The sequence below is a fragment of the Tursiops truncatus genome, chromosome 3 (assembly GCF_011762595.2).
Source record: "Tursiops truncatus isolate mTurTru1 chromosome 3, mTurTru1.mat.Y, whole genome shotgun sequence".
Taxonomy (NCBI): domain Eukaryota; kingdom Metazoa; phylum Chordata; class Mammalia; order Artiodactyla; family Delphinidae; genus Tursiops; species Tursiops truncatus.
The window spans coordinates 6,358,039-6,373,320 of NC_047036.1; the positions used below are offsets into that span (position 1 = coordinate 6,358,039).

At 41.4% G+C, this 15,282-nt stretch overlaps 1 protein-coding gene across 1 annotated transcript in view; it reads left to right on the forward strand.

Annotated features, from left to right (window-relative positions):
- ADCY2 (adenylate cyclase 2) overlaps positions 1–15,282 on the forward strand; it is a 433,534-nt gene that overhangs the window by 385,609 nt on the left and 32,643 nt on the right. The window contains exons 19-20 of the mRNA XM_019951134.3: positions 8,958–9,042; positions 13,505–13,663. Of these exons, the coding sequence (XP_019806693.1) occupies positions 8,958–9,042; positions 13,505–13,663 (244 nt within the window). The remainder of the gene's footprint in view (positions 1–8,957; positions 9,043–13,504; positions 13,664–15,282) is intronic.

A 15,282-nucleotide genomic window follows, 5' to 3' on the forward strand; every position in this document is an offset into this window, starting at 1 on the left:
TTCATCCAAAAACAGTAACAGAAAACAAAGAAAGTCATTATGTATTGACAAAGGGGTCAATTCATCTAGAAGATATAAAAATCATAAATATATATGCATCCAACATCAGAACACCTAAATAAATTAAGCAAATGCTAGTAGATATGATAGGAGAAATAGATGACAATGGAGTAATAGTAGAGAACATCAATACATCACATTCAACAATAGATCATCCAGACAGAAAGTCAGACAGGAAACATTGGACTTGAACTAAACTGTTAGGTCAAATGGACCCAACAGACATATTTGGAACACTCCATCTAACAGCAACAGAATACATTCTTCACAAGCACACATGGAACATTCCAGAATAGATCATATGTTAGGTCATAAAACATGTTTTAGCAAAATTAAGGTTGAAATTATACCATGTATCTTTTCCAATCACAATGGCATGAAACTAGAAATCAGTAACAGTAGGAAAACTGGGAATTTCACAAATATATAGAAATTAAACCACGTACTCCTAAACAATCAATGGTCAAAGAAGAATACAAAAGGAAAAATAAAATATAACTTGAAACAAATGAAAATGGAAACACAAGGTACCGGAACCTGTAGTATGCTGCAAAAGCAGTTTTTAAAGGGAAGTTTATAATTACAAATGCCTACATTAAGAAAAAGAAAGATCTCAAATAAAAACCCTAACATTACACCTCAAAGAAATAGAAAAAGAAGAACAAACTAAGCCCAAAGTTAGAAGAAGGAAGGAAATAACAAAGATCAGAGAAGAAATTAATGAAATACAAACTAAGAAGACAACAGAAAAGATCAGTGAAGCTAAGAGCTGCTTTTTGAAAAGATAAACAAAATAAACAGACCTTTAGGTAGACTAGCCATAGGGAAAAAAGAGAGAGGACTGGAATAAATAAAATTAGAAATGAAATAGAAGACATTGCAGTTGATACTACCCAAAATCAAAGGACCATAAGAGACTACTATGAAAATTATACACCAACAAATTGGACAACAGAGAAGAAATGGATAACTTCTTGGAAACATACAACCTACCAAGACTGAATGATGAAGAAATAGAAAGTCCTAACAGACCAATAATGAGGAAGGAGATTGAATCAGTAATCAAAATCTCCAACAAAGAGAAGCTCAGGACCATATGATTTCACTAGTGAATTCTACCAAACATTTAAAGAAAAATTAATCCCAATATTTCTCAAACTTTTCCCAAAATTGAAGAGGAGGAAACACCTCCAAACTCACTTTATGAGGCCAGCATTACCCTGATATCAAAGCCTGATAGAGACACTAAAAGAAAAAAACAACAAATAACAACAACAAAAAAAAAAACACAGACTAATATTCCTGGTAAATATAGATGCAAAAATTCTGAACAAAATATTAGCAAGCCAAATTGAACAGCATATTAAAATGATCATGCACAATGATCAAACGGGATCTATCCCTGAGATACAAGGATGGTTCAACACATGCGAACTAATAAGTGTGATACACCACATTAATAGAATGAAAGATAAAAATCATATGATCTCTTATCTCAATAAATGCAGGAAAAGCATTTGATGAAATACATCTTCTCATGCTAAAAACTTTCAACAAATTGGGTATAGAAAGAACATACCTCAGCATGATAAAGTTGCCATATAACAAGTGCATAGCTAATATCATACTCAATAATAAAAGGCTGAAAGCTTTTCCTCTAAAATCAAGGCAAGAAAAGGGTGCCTCTCTTGCCACTTTTATTCAACATAGTACTGGAAGTCTTACCCAGAGAAATCAGGCAAGCAAAAGAAATGAAAGGCATACAATTAGAAGGAAGATGAAAACTTGTCTTTGTTTGCAGATGATATGATCTTATACATAGAGAACCCTAAAGGCTCCACCAAAAAAAAAAATTGCTAGAACTAATCAAAAAATTCAATTAAGTCACAGCATACAGAATCAACATACAGAAATCAGTTGTGTTTCTATACACTAACAATGAATTATCTGATAACGAAATAAAGAAAGCAATCCCATTCACAATGGCATCAAAAACAAGAAAATATTTAGGAATAAATTACACCAAGGAGGTGAAAGATCTGTACACTGAAAACCATAAGACTTTGATGAAAGTAACTGAAGAAGACACAAGAAAATGGAAAGAAATCCCATGTTCATGGATCAGAAGAATATTGTTAAAATGTTCATACTACCTAAAGCCATCTATAGATTCAGTGCAATACCCATCAAAATTCCATTAGCAGTTTTCACAGAAATAGAGCAAACAATTCTAAAATTTGTATCGAACCACAAAAGACCCTGAATAACCAAAGTAATCCTGAGAAAGAAGCATAAAGCTGGAGGCATCACACTCCTGATTTCAAACTACACTGCAAAGCTACAGTAATTAAAACCATATGGTACTGGCAAAAAAAATTTGACACATAGACAAGTGGAACAGGATACAGAGCCCAGATAACCCCTTGCATATGTGGTAAACTAATATTTGACAAGGGAGCCAATGATACTCAATAAGTAAAGGATAGTCTCTTCAATAAATGGTATTGGGAAAATTAAATACCACATGCAGAAGAATGAGATTGGACCCCTATCTTACACCACTAACAAACATTAATTTGAAATGGATAAGAGACCTGAAACCTTCAAACTCCTAGAAAAAAAGCATAGGGGAAAAAACTCCTTGACATTGATCTTAGCAATGATTTTTTTTGGATATGTCACCAAAAGCACAAACAACAAAAGCAAAAATAAGTGAGTGGAACTACATCAAGCTAAAAATCTTCTGAATGGCAAGAGAAACCATCAACGAAATGAAAAAGCAACCTACAGAATGGGAGAAACTGCTTGCCAATAATATATCTGATAATGGGCTAATATCCAAAATACATAAAGAACTCATACAACTCAACATAAAAAAATAATCAATTTAAAAGTAGGCAGAGGAACTGAATAGACATTTTCCAAAGAAGACATACAAATGGTCAACAGGACATGAAAAAATGTTCAATATTATTAACAATTGGGGAAGTGTGTATCAAGACCACAGTAAAATGTTGCACACTCCGTAGAATGGCTATTATCAAAAAGACAAGAGATGACAAGTTTTGGCAAGGTTGTGGAGAGAAAGGAATAACGGGATATTATTTTCTCAACCATGAGAAAAAAGGAAATCCTGCCACTCGCAACAACATGAATGGACCCTGAGGGCATCATGCTGAGTGAAATAAGCCAGCCAGAGACAGACAAATACTGTATGATGTCACTTATATGTGAAATCTAAGGAAGCTGAACTCACAGAAACAGAGAGTAGAACGGTGCTTACCCAGGGCTGGGGAAAGGTGGGAGAAGTGGGGACATGTTGGTCAAAAGGCACACGCTTCCTGTTATAAGATGAATACGTTCTGGTGATCTAAGGTACAGCGTGGTGACTAGAGCTAACAATACGGTATTACATACTTGAAAGTTGCTAAAAGAGTAGATCTCAAATGTTCTCACCACAAAAAGGAGATGGTAATTATGTGAGGTGATGAGGATGTTAGCTAATGCTATAGTGATAATCATTTCCCAACATATAAGTGTATCCAATCAGCACATTGTACACCTTAAACTTATACAGTTTATATGTCAATTATGTCTAAATAGAACTGGAAAGAAAATAACTGAAAGATATGTCAAAAGACACAAACTGTCTGCAGAGGTCATTCCCACCCCTGACTCCGTTGGTCAAGAAAACTTATTAATGATGCATCTCCAATCATCGGAAAGGAATGGTGTATTTTTTAAATGACCAAGCTGTTTTAGAACTCTCCTGTCTGACAACAGCTCTGGTGGCCATTGCAAACAACCGGATCAGCCATCAGAAAATAGGTTTGTTTGGATGGCTGCTGAGTCTGAGCAGTGGAATACAGGAATTTTGGCTGAGCTGTCATCCTCACGCTTCATCACCAGCCAGCATCACCTGGCCAGGACCCAGCCACTGCACTGGTGACCTGGAGGAGAGGAGAGCTTGGAAGCAGAGGTCAGCAGGATGCTGTATGCCACTCAGCTGAAAGGCCAGGAGGAAATATCAGGAAAGTGGTACTAACACGTGCATCTCAGCAATCCCTTGCCCTTTCTCCAGCCAGACTTAGAGAAAGATTTCCTGACAGGGCAGTTGGCTGTCTTTATTTTTCCCTTTGCATTTTAACCCCAGCGTTTCCTTTCTGGGGTATTTTTGTTTTATTCGGACTGTGTCGTCTTCTGACATTGTAGTTGAGGTCTTGGTCCTGTGCTGAGCAAGGTACAGCAGATTCATCTTGCAGCAGCATCAAGTTGGCCAAAACCTGAGCTTTTTGCATCGCTTGACATTGAAGTTGCCCGAGGATTCAGAGGTTCCTTGTCGGCAAAGCCAGGCGTTTCCTAACTTACTCACAGGGACAGCCAGAAGTAAACAGATTTCATCAGCGGCAGAGCAACAGGGTCTCACGTTAAGAGGGAGGGAAGTAGCCATTGTCTCTTTGTGGGACTTTTCTTTATGAAACGTGGGCCTCAGGGGGTCAGGGTCCCAGAGGTCAGACTACTTTTGATCCCAGTGAATGACCTGGGAAGATTTTACTCAGTTCGTATATTGTTACCAACACAACGGAAACTAGGTTTCTTGAGGTACTTTTCTTCTTAGTAAATAGAGGCTTATGTCACCTAGAAAATAGAATGTTTTGAAATGTAATTATGTTTGTGTATACATGCCTGGACTGCATCCTCTCCTGAAAGCAATGAAAATGTCATTTTTATGTCACGGAGCTGTTAGCCTTTAGGTTAGAGACTGGTTCACCAAGCAATTCCATATCCTTTGCCCAATTTGTTAGGTTTCTTTGTTCTCTTGGACTCTGGAAACTTGAGGGCCAGAATGATTGCTCCATCAACAGCCTCAGGGTGAGGGTCAGCTGTAAATTAGTGTGTGGCTACAGGCACATTTGGGTGTCTGTGCCTCCAGAACCCATTTTTAAGTATGAAAAATAGCCTATCTGGTCACATTTTGGCTAAAACTGTCAAGTTAAAAACCATAGAGTTAGAAACCTTCTCAGTTATATTAGCTCTGTCTTCTGTACTTCATAACAGAGTGATAGCACAGCCCTAACATGTGAAAGTCCAAAGTGGACTTCATCCCTAAAACTTAAAGGGAAGGGAGAGAGAGAGAGAGAGAGACCTCAGACTAAGTTGCTGTCAGTTTTATATAATGGCTGATACAATTGTTAATGTGTCAATTGTGTCACTTAAAAGAAGACATGCTGAGGTCCTAAGCCCCAGTAGCTGAGAATGTGACCTTATTTGGAAATAGGGTCATTGCACATGTAATTAGTTCAGATCAAGTCCTGCTGGAGTGGGGTGGGCCCTGATCCAATATGACTGGTGTCCTTGTAAGAAGATGGCCATGTGGAGACAGAGACACGTGGGGGGAGGGGAGCGGGCACCACGTGATGATGAAGACAGACGTTGGAGTGATACAGTGGCCAGCCGACCACCAAAGCCAGGACAGGGCAAGGAAGGATTTCTCTGCAGGTTTCAGAGGGAGCACAGCCCTGCCGGCACCTTGATTTCAGACTTCTGGCCTCCAGAACTATGAGATGATAAATTTCCGTTGTTTTAAGCCACCCAGTTTGTGGCACTTTGTTTCAGCAGTCCTGGGAGTTAGGAGTTTGGAATTAGCACATACAAACTACTGTATATAAAACAAACAACAAGGTCCTGCTATATAGCAAAGTATCTTGTATAACATATAATGGAAAAGATTGAGAAAGAATATATATATATATATATATATGTGTGTGTGTGTGTGTATAACTGAATCATTTTACTGTGCACCTGAAACCAACACAGCATTGCAAATCAACTACACTTCAACAAAAAAGAAAAAGAAAAGTCCTGGGAAACTGATATGATCAACACAACTGACTAGACTCCGCCAGAAGACATCTTGGAATTTTATTCTCTCTGTCCCGATGTCCCCCCCCATACCACCCACTCCTTTTCCTCCCAGCCTCTCTTGCATACACACAAAGAGCAAGGAACCCAGGAATGGATCTGTGGATGGAGAAATTCATCCTTCAAGCTTCAGGAGCCCACCAGCCATGGCCTGTGAGGGGCCCACGTGGGAGAGATGGACTCCAATTGGAATCAGCGGTTCTTTGGGGCTGGATGAATAAAAGAAGTTTTTGAGAAATCTAAATGAAAGTGAAGACAGCAGGTTACAGTTCTCCCTAGTTGACAGAGAACGTCAGAAGGACAAAAGGCATCTGTGGACTGGTACCCAAGTCTATCCTACAGGCTGTGTTGTGCGTCATTATTTCTGAGGTCCGTTTAGTTCTGTACTTTGCAGTGCACTGCCCGGTCCAGCAATGAGAGCCGTTCCTAGTCTTGCTTCTCCCAAGTCCCCACCTCCACCCACCACTATTCCTCACTAAGGCTCAAGAACTGGCAGATAGGTAGAGGTCATTTCCACCCCTAAACCTATGTTTAAATGTGTTAGCGTGAGGAGTCCCAGAAAAGTATTTTTCCCTCTACGTTGCTTGCATGTATTTTCTGTGTGATTACCTGAAAACTCAGCCAGCCCCTGAACTTCATAAAGAGGGTCTTACCTCCCACTCTCCATCAGTGAGAGGGACGGGAGATGGCTTTGTATATTTGGGGCATCTGGTCCCTTACCTGGGGATGCACGTGGGACCTGAGTTCTGATCGGTTGCGTTGATGAAGCTACTGTAAGATCCTGACCTTGGAGTTAACATTTTACTCTCAGTTTACATTTATAGGGTGATGGGTAAAAGGGAGGGATGTCATAGCAGTTTTCTAGGATTCCTGGAATGGTAAAGTAATAGGATGTTCACGAAGCAACATGAAAATTAAAAACAGCCTGCACCAGCTTCTTACGCGCTGTTGTCTATGTTGTACCACTTTTTTTTTTTTTTTTTTTTTTTTTTTAGCTATGCCGTGCAGCTTGTGAGGTCTTAGTTCCCGAACCAAGGATCGAACCCGGGCCCTGGCAGGGAAGGCTCGGAGTCTTAACCACTGGACTGCCAGAGAATTCCCTGTACCAGTTTTATTAAGTGGTCAATATCCTGTCAGTGCAGTCAGTATGGGGGGAAATGAGTTTAAAAGTCACTGGGGACTCCCCCCAGAGGTCCAGTGGTTAAGACTCCATGCTTCCACTGCAGGGGGCATGGGTTCGATCCCTAATCGGGGAACTAAGATCCTACATGCCGCACATGGTGTGGCCAAAAAAAGTCCCTAAAAGTCACTGGAGTTTGCACTGCTTATAAACATCTGCTCCCTGCAGTGACTTCAACTGTGCTATTAGACACAGCTGCCACGGGCTCAAAAAGGAACTTCATTTCTTAAAATCACTACTACTGAGACAGGAAAGTGACACTTGTCAGCTCACTTCATTCCCAGAGAGAAACTGGTAACCTCCTTATGGCTGTTGAGCTCAGACTTTTTCCAGCCACAGTTGGCTTGGTAGGAGGAAAGATCCCTGAGTACAAGCATAGCCTTTCTGCAGAGTTCTCTGAGGTCCTGAGCCCTTCAGCCACTGGGACTGGAGATTCTCTCTCCCCATTTCCGCAGGAATCTGCCTTTCTTTTGCACATGGATCTGTCGTTCTGTTAATGAAATCCACCAACCTGCATTTTCTTATCTTTTTCTCTACCTTCCTCGCTCCATCCTCTTGTTTATCACTGTGCAGTTAATACGAAAAATCATGAGTACCATCTATGAAGCGCTTCCTGTATGTCAGGCTCTATGCCAGGTACATAAATGTTTGACCTAGTGACCAAGACAGCCAGTAAGATGGGCACTGGCACCCCCTTTGGCTGATGGGGACAGTAAGATTTGGAGGGGCTTATCCTAGGCCCCAAGCTCACTAGAGCAGGGGAGTCATGATTCCAACCAGGGTTACTTACTCCAAAGCCCACCTGCGCTCTTTAGTTCTTTATCCATTTCTCTTATTATCTCCTCAGTCCTCGAACCTTCTATGGAGAAACAGGAAAATCTCAAAGCATATTCAACTCCCAAGCAGAAACTGATGACTTGATATTTATACTTGATTAAATACAAGCTATGCTGCTTATGTGACATGGCAGCCAAGCATAATCAACTTCTCAAGTCTCATTTACAGTTATAGGTGTGAAATAATCATTTGTCAGCTATGCAGGATTACCCTGGGGAATCAAAGCGATTTCTCCTTGTATTCTGTACAAGAACCAAAATCAGAACCTTTAAGTTGACACGTAAAATTGACCACCACACCTGCCAACTAGGATGTGTGGGTGGTCATTGCCTAGAAGGTCATGATGAGGATGCAGGGCCCAGCCAGCACAGCGAGAGCTTGGTGGGGCAGTGGGCCAAGGGTTTCCATCTGTCTTATGTCTTTGTGATACAAAACCCCATGAAAGGAGGAATAAGGAGGGCCTGCCAGAAAGTTATATGAAAGTATATTATTCATATGTCAGAGTAGCTTATAGAAATAAAGTTCCCTACTTCATTTTTATATCTCCCATGATTATTAATTTCTAGCATACTGTCTCATTCTGCAAATAATTACTAAAAAATACAAGTCATATACCCAATTATCCATATTGATCCCAGAAATATAAAGAAAATATTATTAATATTCTGCTATTCATTTTATATTCGCTAGAGTTTGGTATAAAGTAAGAAATCTATATTCATTTGGAAGATTTTTTTCTTTTACAGAGCTCTTGAAATAAGGATTATTTTGCTTTCTTTTGATGCAATCTGGGCTTGCAAATATATTTGAAGTGTGTGTGTGTGTGTGTGTGTGTTTGGTTGGTGTAGAATGTAGACAAGCACTAGAGATTCTGAAATTTGTTCATGCACGAATTCTACGTCCTGTATGTATGTTGTTTTGGTATATTGTTTTCATCTGTTTGTTTGTTTTTTAATAGACCAGGCATTTGGAAAGACCTAAAGACCATGGGCTCAGTGTCTCTCTTTATATTTTTCATCACACTGCTTGTTCTGGGCAGACAGGTAAGAAGTCTGTTACTTCTGTAACTTCTCTAAAGTGCTGTATTAATAATACTTTGCTGACGTGCATTGCCATTGCTTTCATGCAAACAAATGTTGAAGCATCAGAATCATCTTATCACTTAAGAGAAAAGTAGGTAGCACAAGGTGTGTATGCTTGGCTATAGACACAAGAAAAAGGCCTCTCATTTTTTTCTTTTTTCCCTAAGAGGCAAATTTTGTGAACAGTAGAAGTGTGAATCAATGAATTTCCTGTTAAGTCTCAAAATAAATGTGTAAGTTTCTGTAAGCCTACAATGTATTCCCTCAATAGCTGCCACTAATTGGAAAAAAAAGTCCCCTTGCCTGGGGTTTTCATCTGCATTTCAAAACGTATAGCTTCTTTTTCTTTTAAGTGGGCATTAAATATCCCTGCTGTCACTTGCAATTATCCCTAGAAATATGGTCCCTTGTTCAAAAATTTTATTTTGTGATGCAAATGAAACATCCTCCTCGGGCTCTGTGCCCGCTTCTGGCCTCCCCGTGGAGCCTGTAGGTGCAGGACTTTTAAGGGCAATATTCTTTCTCTGCCTGCAAACAAGGACAATCACCCAAAGACTAAAGACTCATCCCACACCAGGTAGCTGTGCCTCAACCAAAGTTTGTTTTAAGTTCTTTGATGGATAGCATGAAACAAAGAAGTGATTTATGTGGAGATAACCAGGGAAGAGACAATGCCAATTAAATTATATACACATCTCTAAACAGTTATCTGAGAGGCAAACTATCAGCTGGGGAGTTTGGGTCTGCCTTCCCTTTCTCACCAGGAGGAAGTGGCTAATAATTGCCCAGTCAGAGCAGAGACCAGAGCTGACCGTCAGTCCAGCACCCGGGAATGCCATCCATCCTCTTCCATCTTCCTGGGGAAGTGCAAGGGGCATCCTTCCCTGGAGCTCACAGTGCAGCTCTCACCAATCTCCCTAGAGCTACGCTGTGGTCCTGATGCAGAGCTCAGAAGACCCCGGTCCCCCCATCACCCTCCCCACCTCTGTCCCCGGCACATGCTAGGTTCTGCATTCTTAGGCAGTTTCTCCTACTAGAATGATCACTCAGATTGCTTCACAGCAATATATTTTAATTACCTAGAATCAAATTGAATTCTCCCAACTTTTTTTATTGATCACTGAGATAATATACAGGCAATACCACTACACAAATGTTGTGGAATCCCTGCTGACTGATCAGTTACTCCCTCAGTGATTTAAATAAATAATCAAAAGTGTGCAGTATTATGGCCGGGCATTCATTTAACATGAGAGCGCTGGTACCCGTTTCCTTTTGTGTCACTCGTGTAATGATAAGTAATATGTACATCTGGAGGCCTAAAGGGTAGTAATCCCTGCAGGATTAATTGTGTTCACAGTTACTCTTTAACTAGAACCAAGGATATACCAAGGTGAGCCGGAAGGCTGACCTTCAGTCCAAAATCATTCAGTGAATGATTTACTGAGGTCCCAAGTCTTCTGGGATAACAAGAATGTGAAGTCTGTGATATAGGGCCTCTGCACACCCTTCCGGAAATACAACTGTATTATAAACAAATGTCTGATATTTGAAATAAGGTTGTCAAGTGTTGTAAGAATCCATGGCCTCAGAGTTACCTCTTTTCTGAACACGTTTTAAATAATAGCACAGACTTTTTGCAACTTATTTTTGTTATCATTTGTCCTAATGGCTCCCCTGACCCATGACCATCATTTTTGAAACGATGGCAATGTACTTGCTTTCTAAGGAAATGACTATACTAAATATTGCTCTAGGCATCTCAGAAACCTTAGTGAAAACATAACACATCCTAGACAAGAGCGACAGTACAGTACCACTCTCTGTACTGAAATCTAGTTTGTGACAGAAACGCAAGCCAACTCAAGGGCCTCTTTTGACAGAGAAAGGTCCGCTGTATTTCACCCAGGTTTAAAGGGCAGCCCCCTGCCATCAAGGGTCTGCATCCTAGGTGGGCTCATTCAGAGTATGGAACCGGGCAGCGGCAACCTAGTGCCTGAGAGTGAGGCCGAGGTCCTTGTGCACGAGAGTTGAGGATCCCAGAGAAAGTGGAATCACATGCTGCCTGCGCCCCTGCCCAGAGGCCACTTCTGTCCACGCAGAAAGGTGTAAGCCCAGTTCCTCAGGTACTTTTCAGAACTAGACAGAGCACGAGATGCCCTCAAGGCTGTGGTAGGACGTGAAACACAGCAGACAGGGTCGCTGGGGTCCCAGACGCGGCCTGGACACCCTCTCAAGACTCTTCCTGTTCTCTCTCCCATCACGCCAGAGCTCATGAAGACAAATTCCACATCTGAGTGGAATCTGGGCCCCTAAGCATTTGGGGAGTAGCCCCAGATGGAATCTGAGAGATGGGAGGTGATGTGAGGACTGGAGGTCATGGAGCAGGGCTGCTGTTTTAGTTGAAGTGTCACAAAGTCCTTAGAGCGCTTTCCCGCCCTGAGTCAGGGTCCCGGAGGAAGCAGCTCTCCCCACCCCTGGCTGGATCTCCTCATGCAGCCTCCCTGGGTCTCTGTGTCAAATCTCCCTCTCTTTTCTCCTGTAAGGACATCAGCCATTGGATTTACAGCCCACCCTAAATCCAGGATGATCCTTAAGTTCATTACATCTGCCGAGACCCTATTTCCAGAGATGTCACAGACACAGATACCGGGGTTCGGACTTGGAACGATCTTTTTGGCGACATGATTAAGTCCATTACAACTGGTTTGGGATAAAAACATTTGTCTTCCTTTGGGGGACTGCACATGAGTTTTTAAGGTCCTTGCACCTCAAGGCAAGGGTTCTGCACCGGTTGGGGAGGTGAGGGGGAAAGATTTGTCAGAAGGTCACTCTCAGTCCAGTGTAGCTGGTCCCAAAGGGCTCCGATTCCTTTAGTAGGAGACTTAAAGGATGCTTGCACGTGGTGCAGTAGCAGTCCCGCAGAAAACCTGAGCGACTCTTCACGAGCCTTACGAAAACCTTTCAAACTTCCACGAATTGGGCTTGCTGCCTGCCTCAACTGGCTCCATGGCTTCATCTCATGCTTCACTTTTATCTGATCTTCGGTGTATACCTGTGTCTTCTCGAGGCCACCACCGTAGATTGCTTCTGTTATTTTAGTTTAATACCGGCCACACCACTAGTTTATCCCCCCACAAAATATCTAAGTAAATAATCTGTTCTCCAAGGGAGAGGCCTTTTCCAGTACGTGCATAGCATGATTTCTATAAACACAGAATGTGGAAAGTGTGTCAGTAATGTAAAACTTTAATATAAGCAAACTTTTAAGCGATCTCTTTTGTAATCTTTTAAAAAATAATGTTTGTTATATGAGCTAAAAATAAGTGCCTCCCCAGAGGAGACGGAGTAGTTTTTGAATATATCATACCTAGTTTGAAGCAAACCTAATTTCAGTGAATGATCATTGTGCTTTCAGGTTTCAAACGGTGAATTATTTTTTGAAATTGCAATCTGTGCATGAGAGGCCATTTACGTGTGTTTTATTTTGCTTCGTGCTGTCATGGGTATAGCTAAGCAAACCAATAAAACATACTCCCTCCATTTAGTTCTTCTTTGCATGTATTTGTCAATAATTACTATCTGTGCTGAAATACACTCTCTCTATTAGGCCCTTCTGTTACAGGAAGATTCATTCCAGGCTATTTCATTATATTAAATTATATACATCAGAGCAGATACAAAATGATGACAAGCCAAAGAGACCCTGTGACAGTAAACGGGCCTATTTCTACAATGTTAATAACAGCTGATTTTTAAAAACATTGAATTTTAATACATTATAAAGCATGAACACATATGTTTTTTACTAGCAGGCACCATCTTAATTAAATTATATCAAAATGAACTTTTGTCTAAATATAATGTCATTCTCTCAGTACAGTGCAATCCCAAATGAAAAAAACACATACTTTTCAATGTATACTTAATTACATAATTTGTGGTAGAGGAAAACTGATTTTCAGCTGTTAAAGGCAAACTGCCACAAATGAACACTATTATTTTTTAAATGCAAATCATGAAACAATGCACTCTCTCTACTAAAATATTTTCCATTTTTCTTTTATTCATTATTTATATTCTATCACAGCTCTTTTCAAAAAATAATTCAAGCCACCATTTATTAACATGACTATGTAAGAAGCTTTCATGTCATTTTTGTCTTTCAAGGCTTCAGTATAGCTATTTTCTCTGTTTCGGAGGCTGGTTCTTTCCCAGATTTGCATTTTGGAAATCCATATTGGAGGGTGAAATGAGAGACATTTGGGGGCAACTGAGGGCTTGGTAGGGAGGGTGACAATTCCGTTTGGGGGGGGTTCTTTTTTAGGTTTGTTTCATTCTTTTTATTTTCTCTTTAAAACCTCCACTCTCTGGCAGGACAAGATGCCTATTGTTTCTTTACCTCTGTGTCCTCTTGTAACAGAATGAATATTACTGTAGGTTAGACTTCTTATGGAAGAACAAGTTCAAAAAAGAGCGAGAGGAGATAGAAACCATGGAGAACTTGAACCGCGTGCTGCTGGAGAACGTGCTCCCTGCACACGTGGCTGAGCACTTCCTGGCCAGGAGCCTGAAGAATGAGGTCAGAGAGACTGGGCTGAAGGGCAGAGGCTGGGCTGGTGGAGAGAGGCGGGGCTGGTGGAGAGAGGTGGGGCTGATGGGGAGGGGCGGGGCTGGTGAAGAGAGGCGGGGTTGATGGGGAGAGGCGGGGCTGCTGGCCAGGGAAGGGCGTGCGCTGGTGAGGGCCGAAAGCTCCTGGCAGTGACCTAGAGGCCTGTGGCACTTCAAACATGTCAGTGTTCAAAATACTCGACATTGGCCTGAACGTGTCCATTTGCAAGAGTATATTGACTGGCCGTATAGAGATCAACTGAGAATAGTGAGTTAGACTCGCCTATGAACATCTGAGCATGAAGTTGATTCATTCTTCCTAGTTTTTCTTCCCCAATCATATAAAGTTCTGAACGTACAATATGAGGCACTGGGGTTCCAAATATGTCACAAAAGGGGTCACCACCCTCTGCCTAGTGTGGGAGGACGCTTCCTTACCAGCATGCCATCAAGGCCAAATCAAGAAGCAAAATCACACCATGCATCCCACACTCCACTGTTCCATGGCTCGTGACTTCCCTGAGAGCCTTTTAAGGGTCTTAGGATTTCAAAGGTATGAGATAGAATTTAGGAGTTAGCCACACAAGGACAGATCAAAGACTTGAGACCATCCATCTGAATGGATAGAAAAGGGAATTTCATGGAGCATCTAAAGGAATGGATATTTAACTAGAGTTGGAGAGATTGGCATGTTGTTTCAATGCTGAATTGGCTTATGAAATGAAATGTCATGAATTTTCTTTAATGTAACTAAATTACAAGAGTCAGCAGATGTATCTACAGTGGGACTCTGTTAATTTAAGAAACATGCATTTGAGCACCCACTGAGTGAATGACCTGTGTTTGGTGCTGTGGAGTTTCAGAGATGTATGAGGTGCAATCCCCGTTCTCAGGAAATGTTCAGTGAGGATTGGGAATGGATGAGGGATCCGGAAACCTGTAGATGGATGAACTCGTTAATAGATAAGCTGAACTTTGATGACACTGATGCACAGAGCAGCCAAGTGAGAAGGCTTGGAACGGTATTCATCTGTAACATATTTAAAGTTGGCATTGAGAAGAGAGTGCCAGGTGGTGGGCAGGGACTGGACCTTATCACTCTGGTCTTTCTGGAAGCATGCTAGGCATGGTGAGCCAGTCCAGGGGCCCCAGCAGGTCCCACCATTCACTTCTCTATTTCTTCTCCTGGTGTTTTCTGCTTTCAGTAGGTTATTCAGCAACTTATTTACCTCTTGGTCACAGACAGTGAAATCATTACATCTATTAAAAAGGAACCATCTGTTTTCATTAGCAGTTTAAGAGCTTGTTTGTGTCTATATGTCTAGGTGCTAATTCAGGTTATAAATTCATCTGTTGCCCCTGCCCTGGGTCAGGCTGGTGCTGGGCCTGGTTACAGAGATGAACCGGCCCAGGAGGGAACAGAATCCTATTGTCTCCAAAGGTGCTAACTGCGTAAATGCAGGAGTCCAGAAAGTCCACCACTGTGAGCAAGTGACTTCTGAACCAGAAAAGAAAGTGCTAGAAACTGGCAGAGAGATGAAGGCTGTAGAGGGGGAGAAAAAGACCATTCCAGGCTTCAAGGGGCTACTT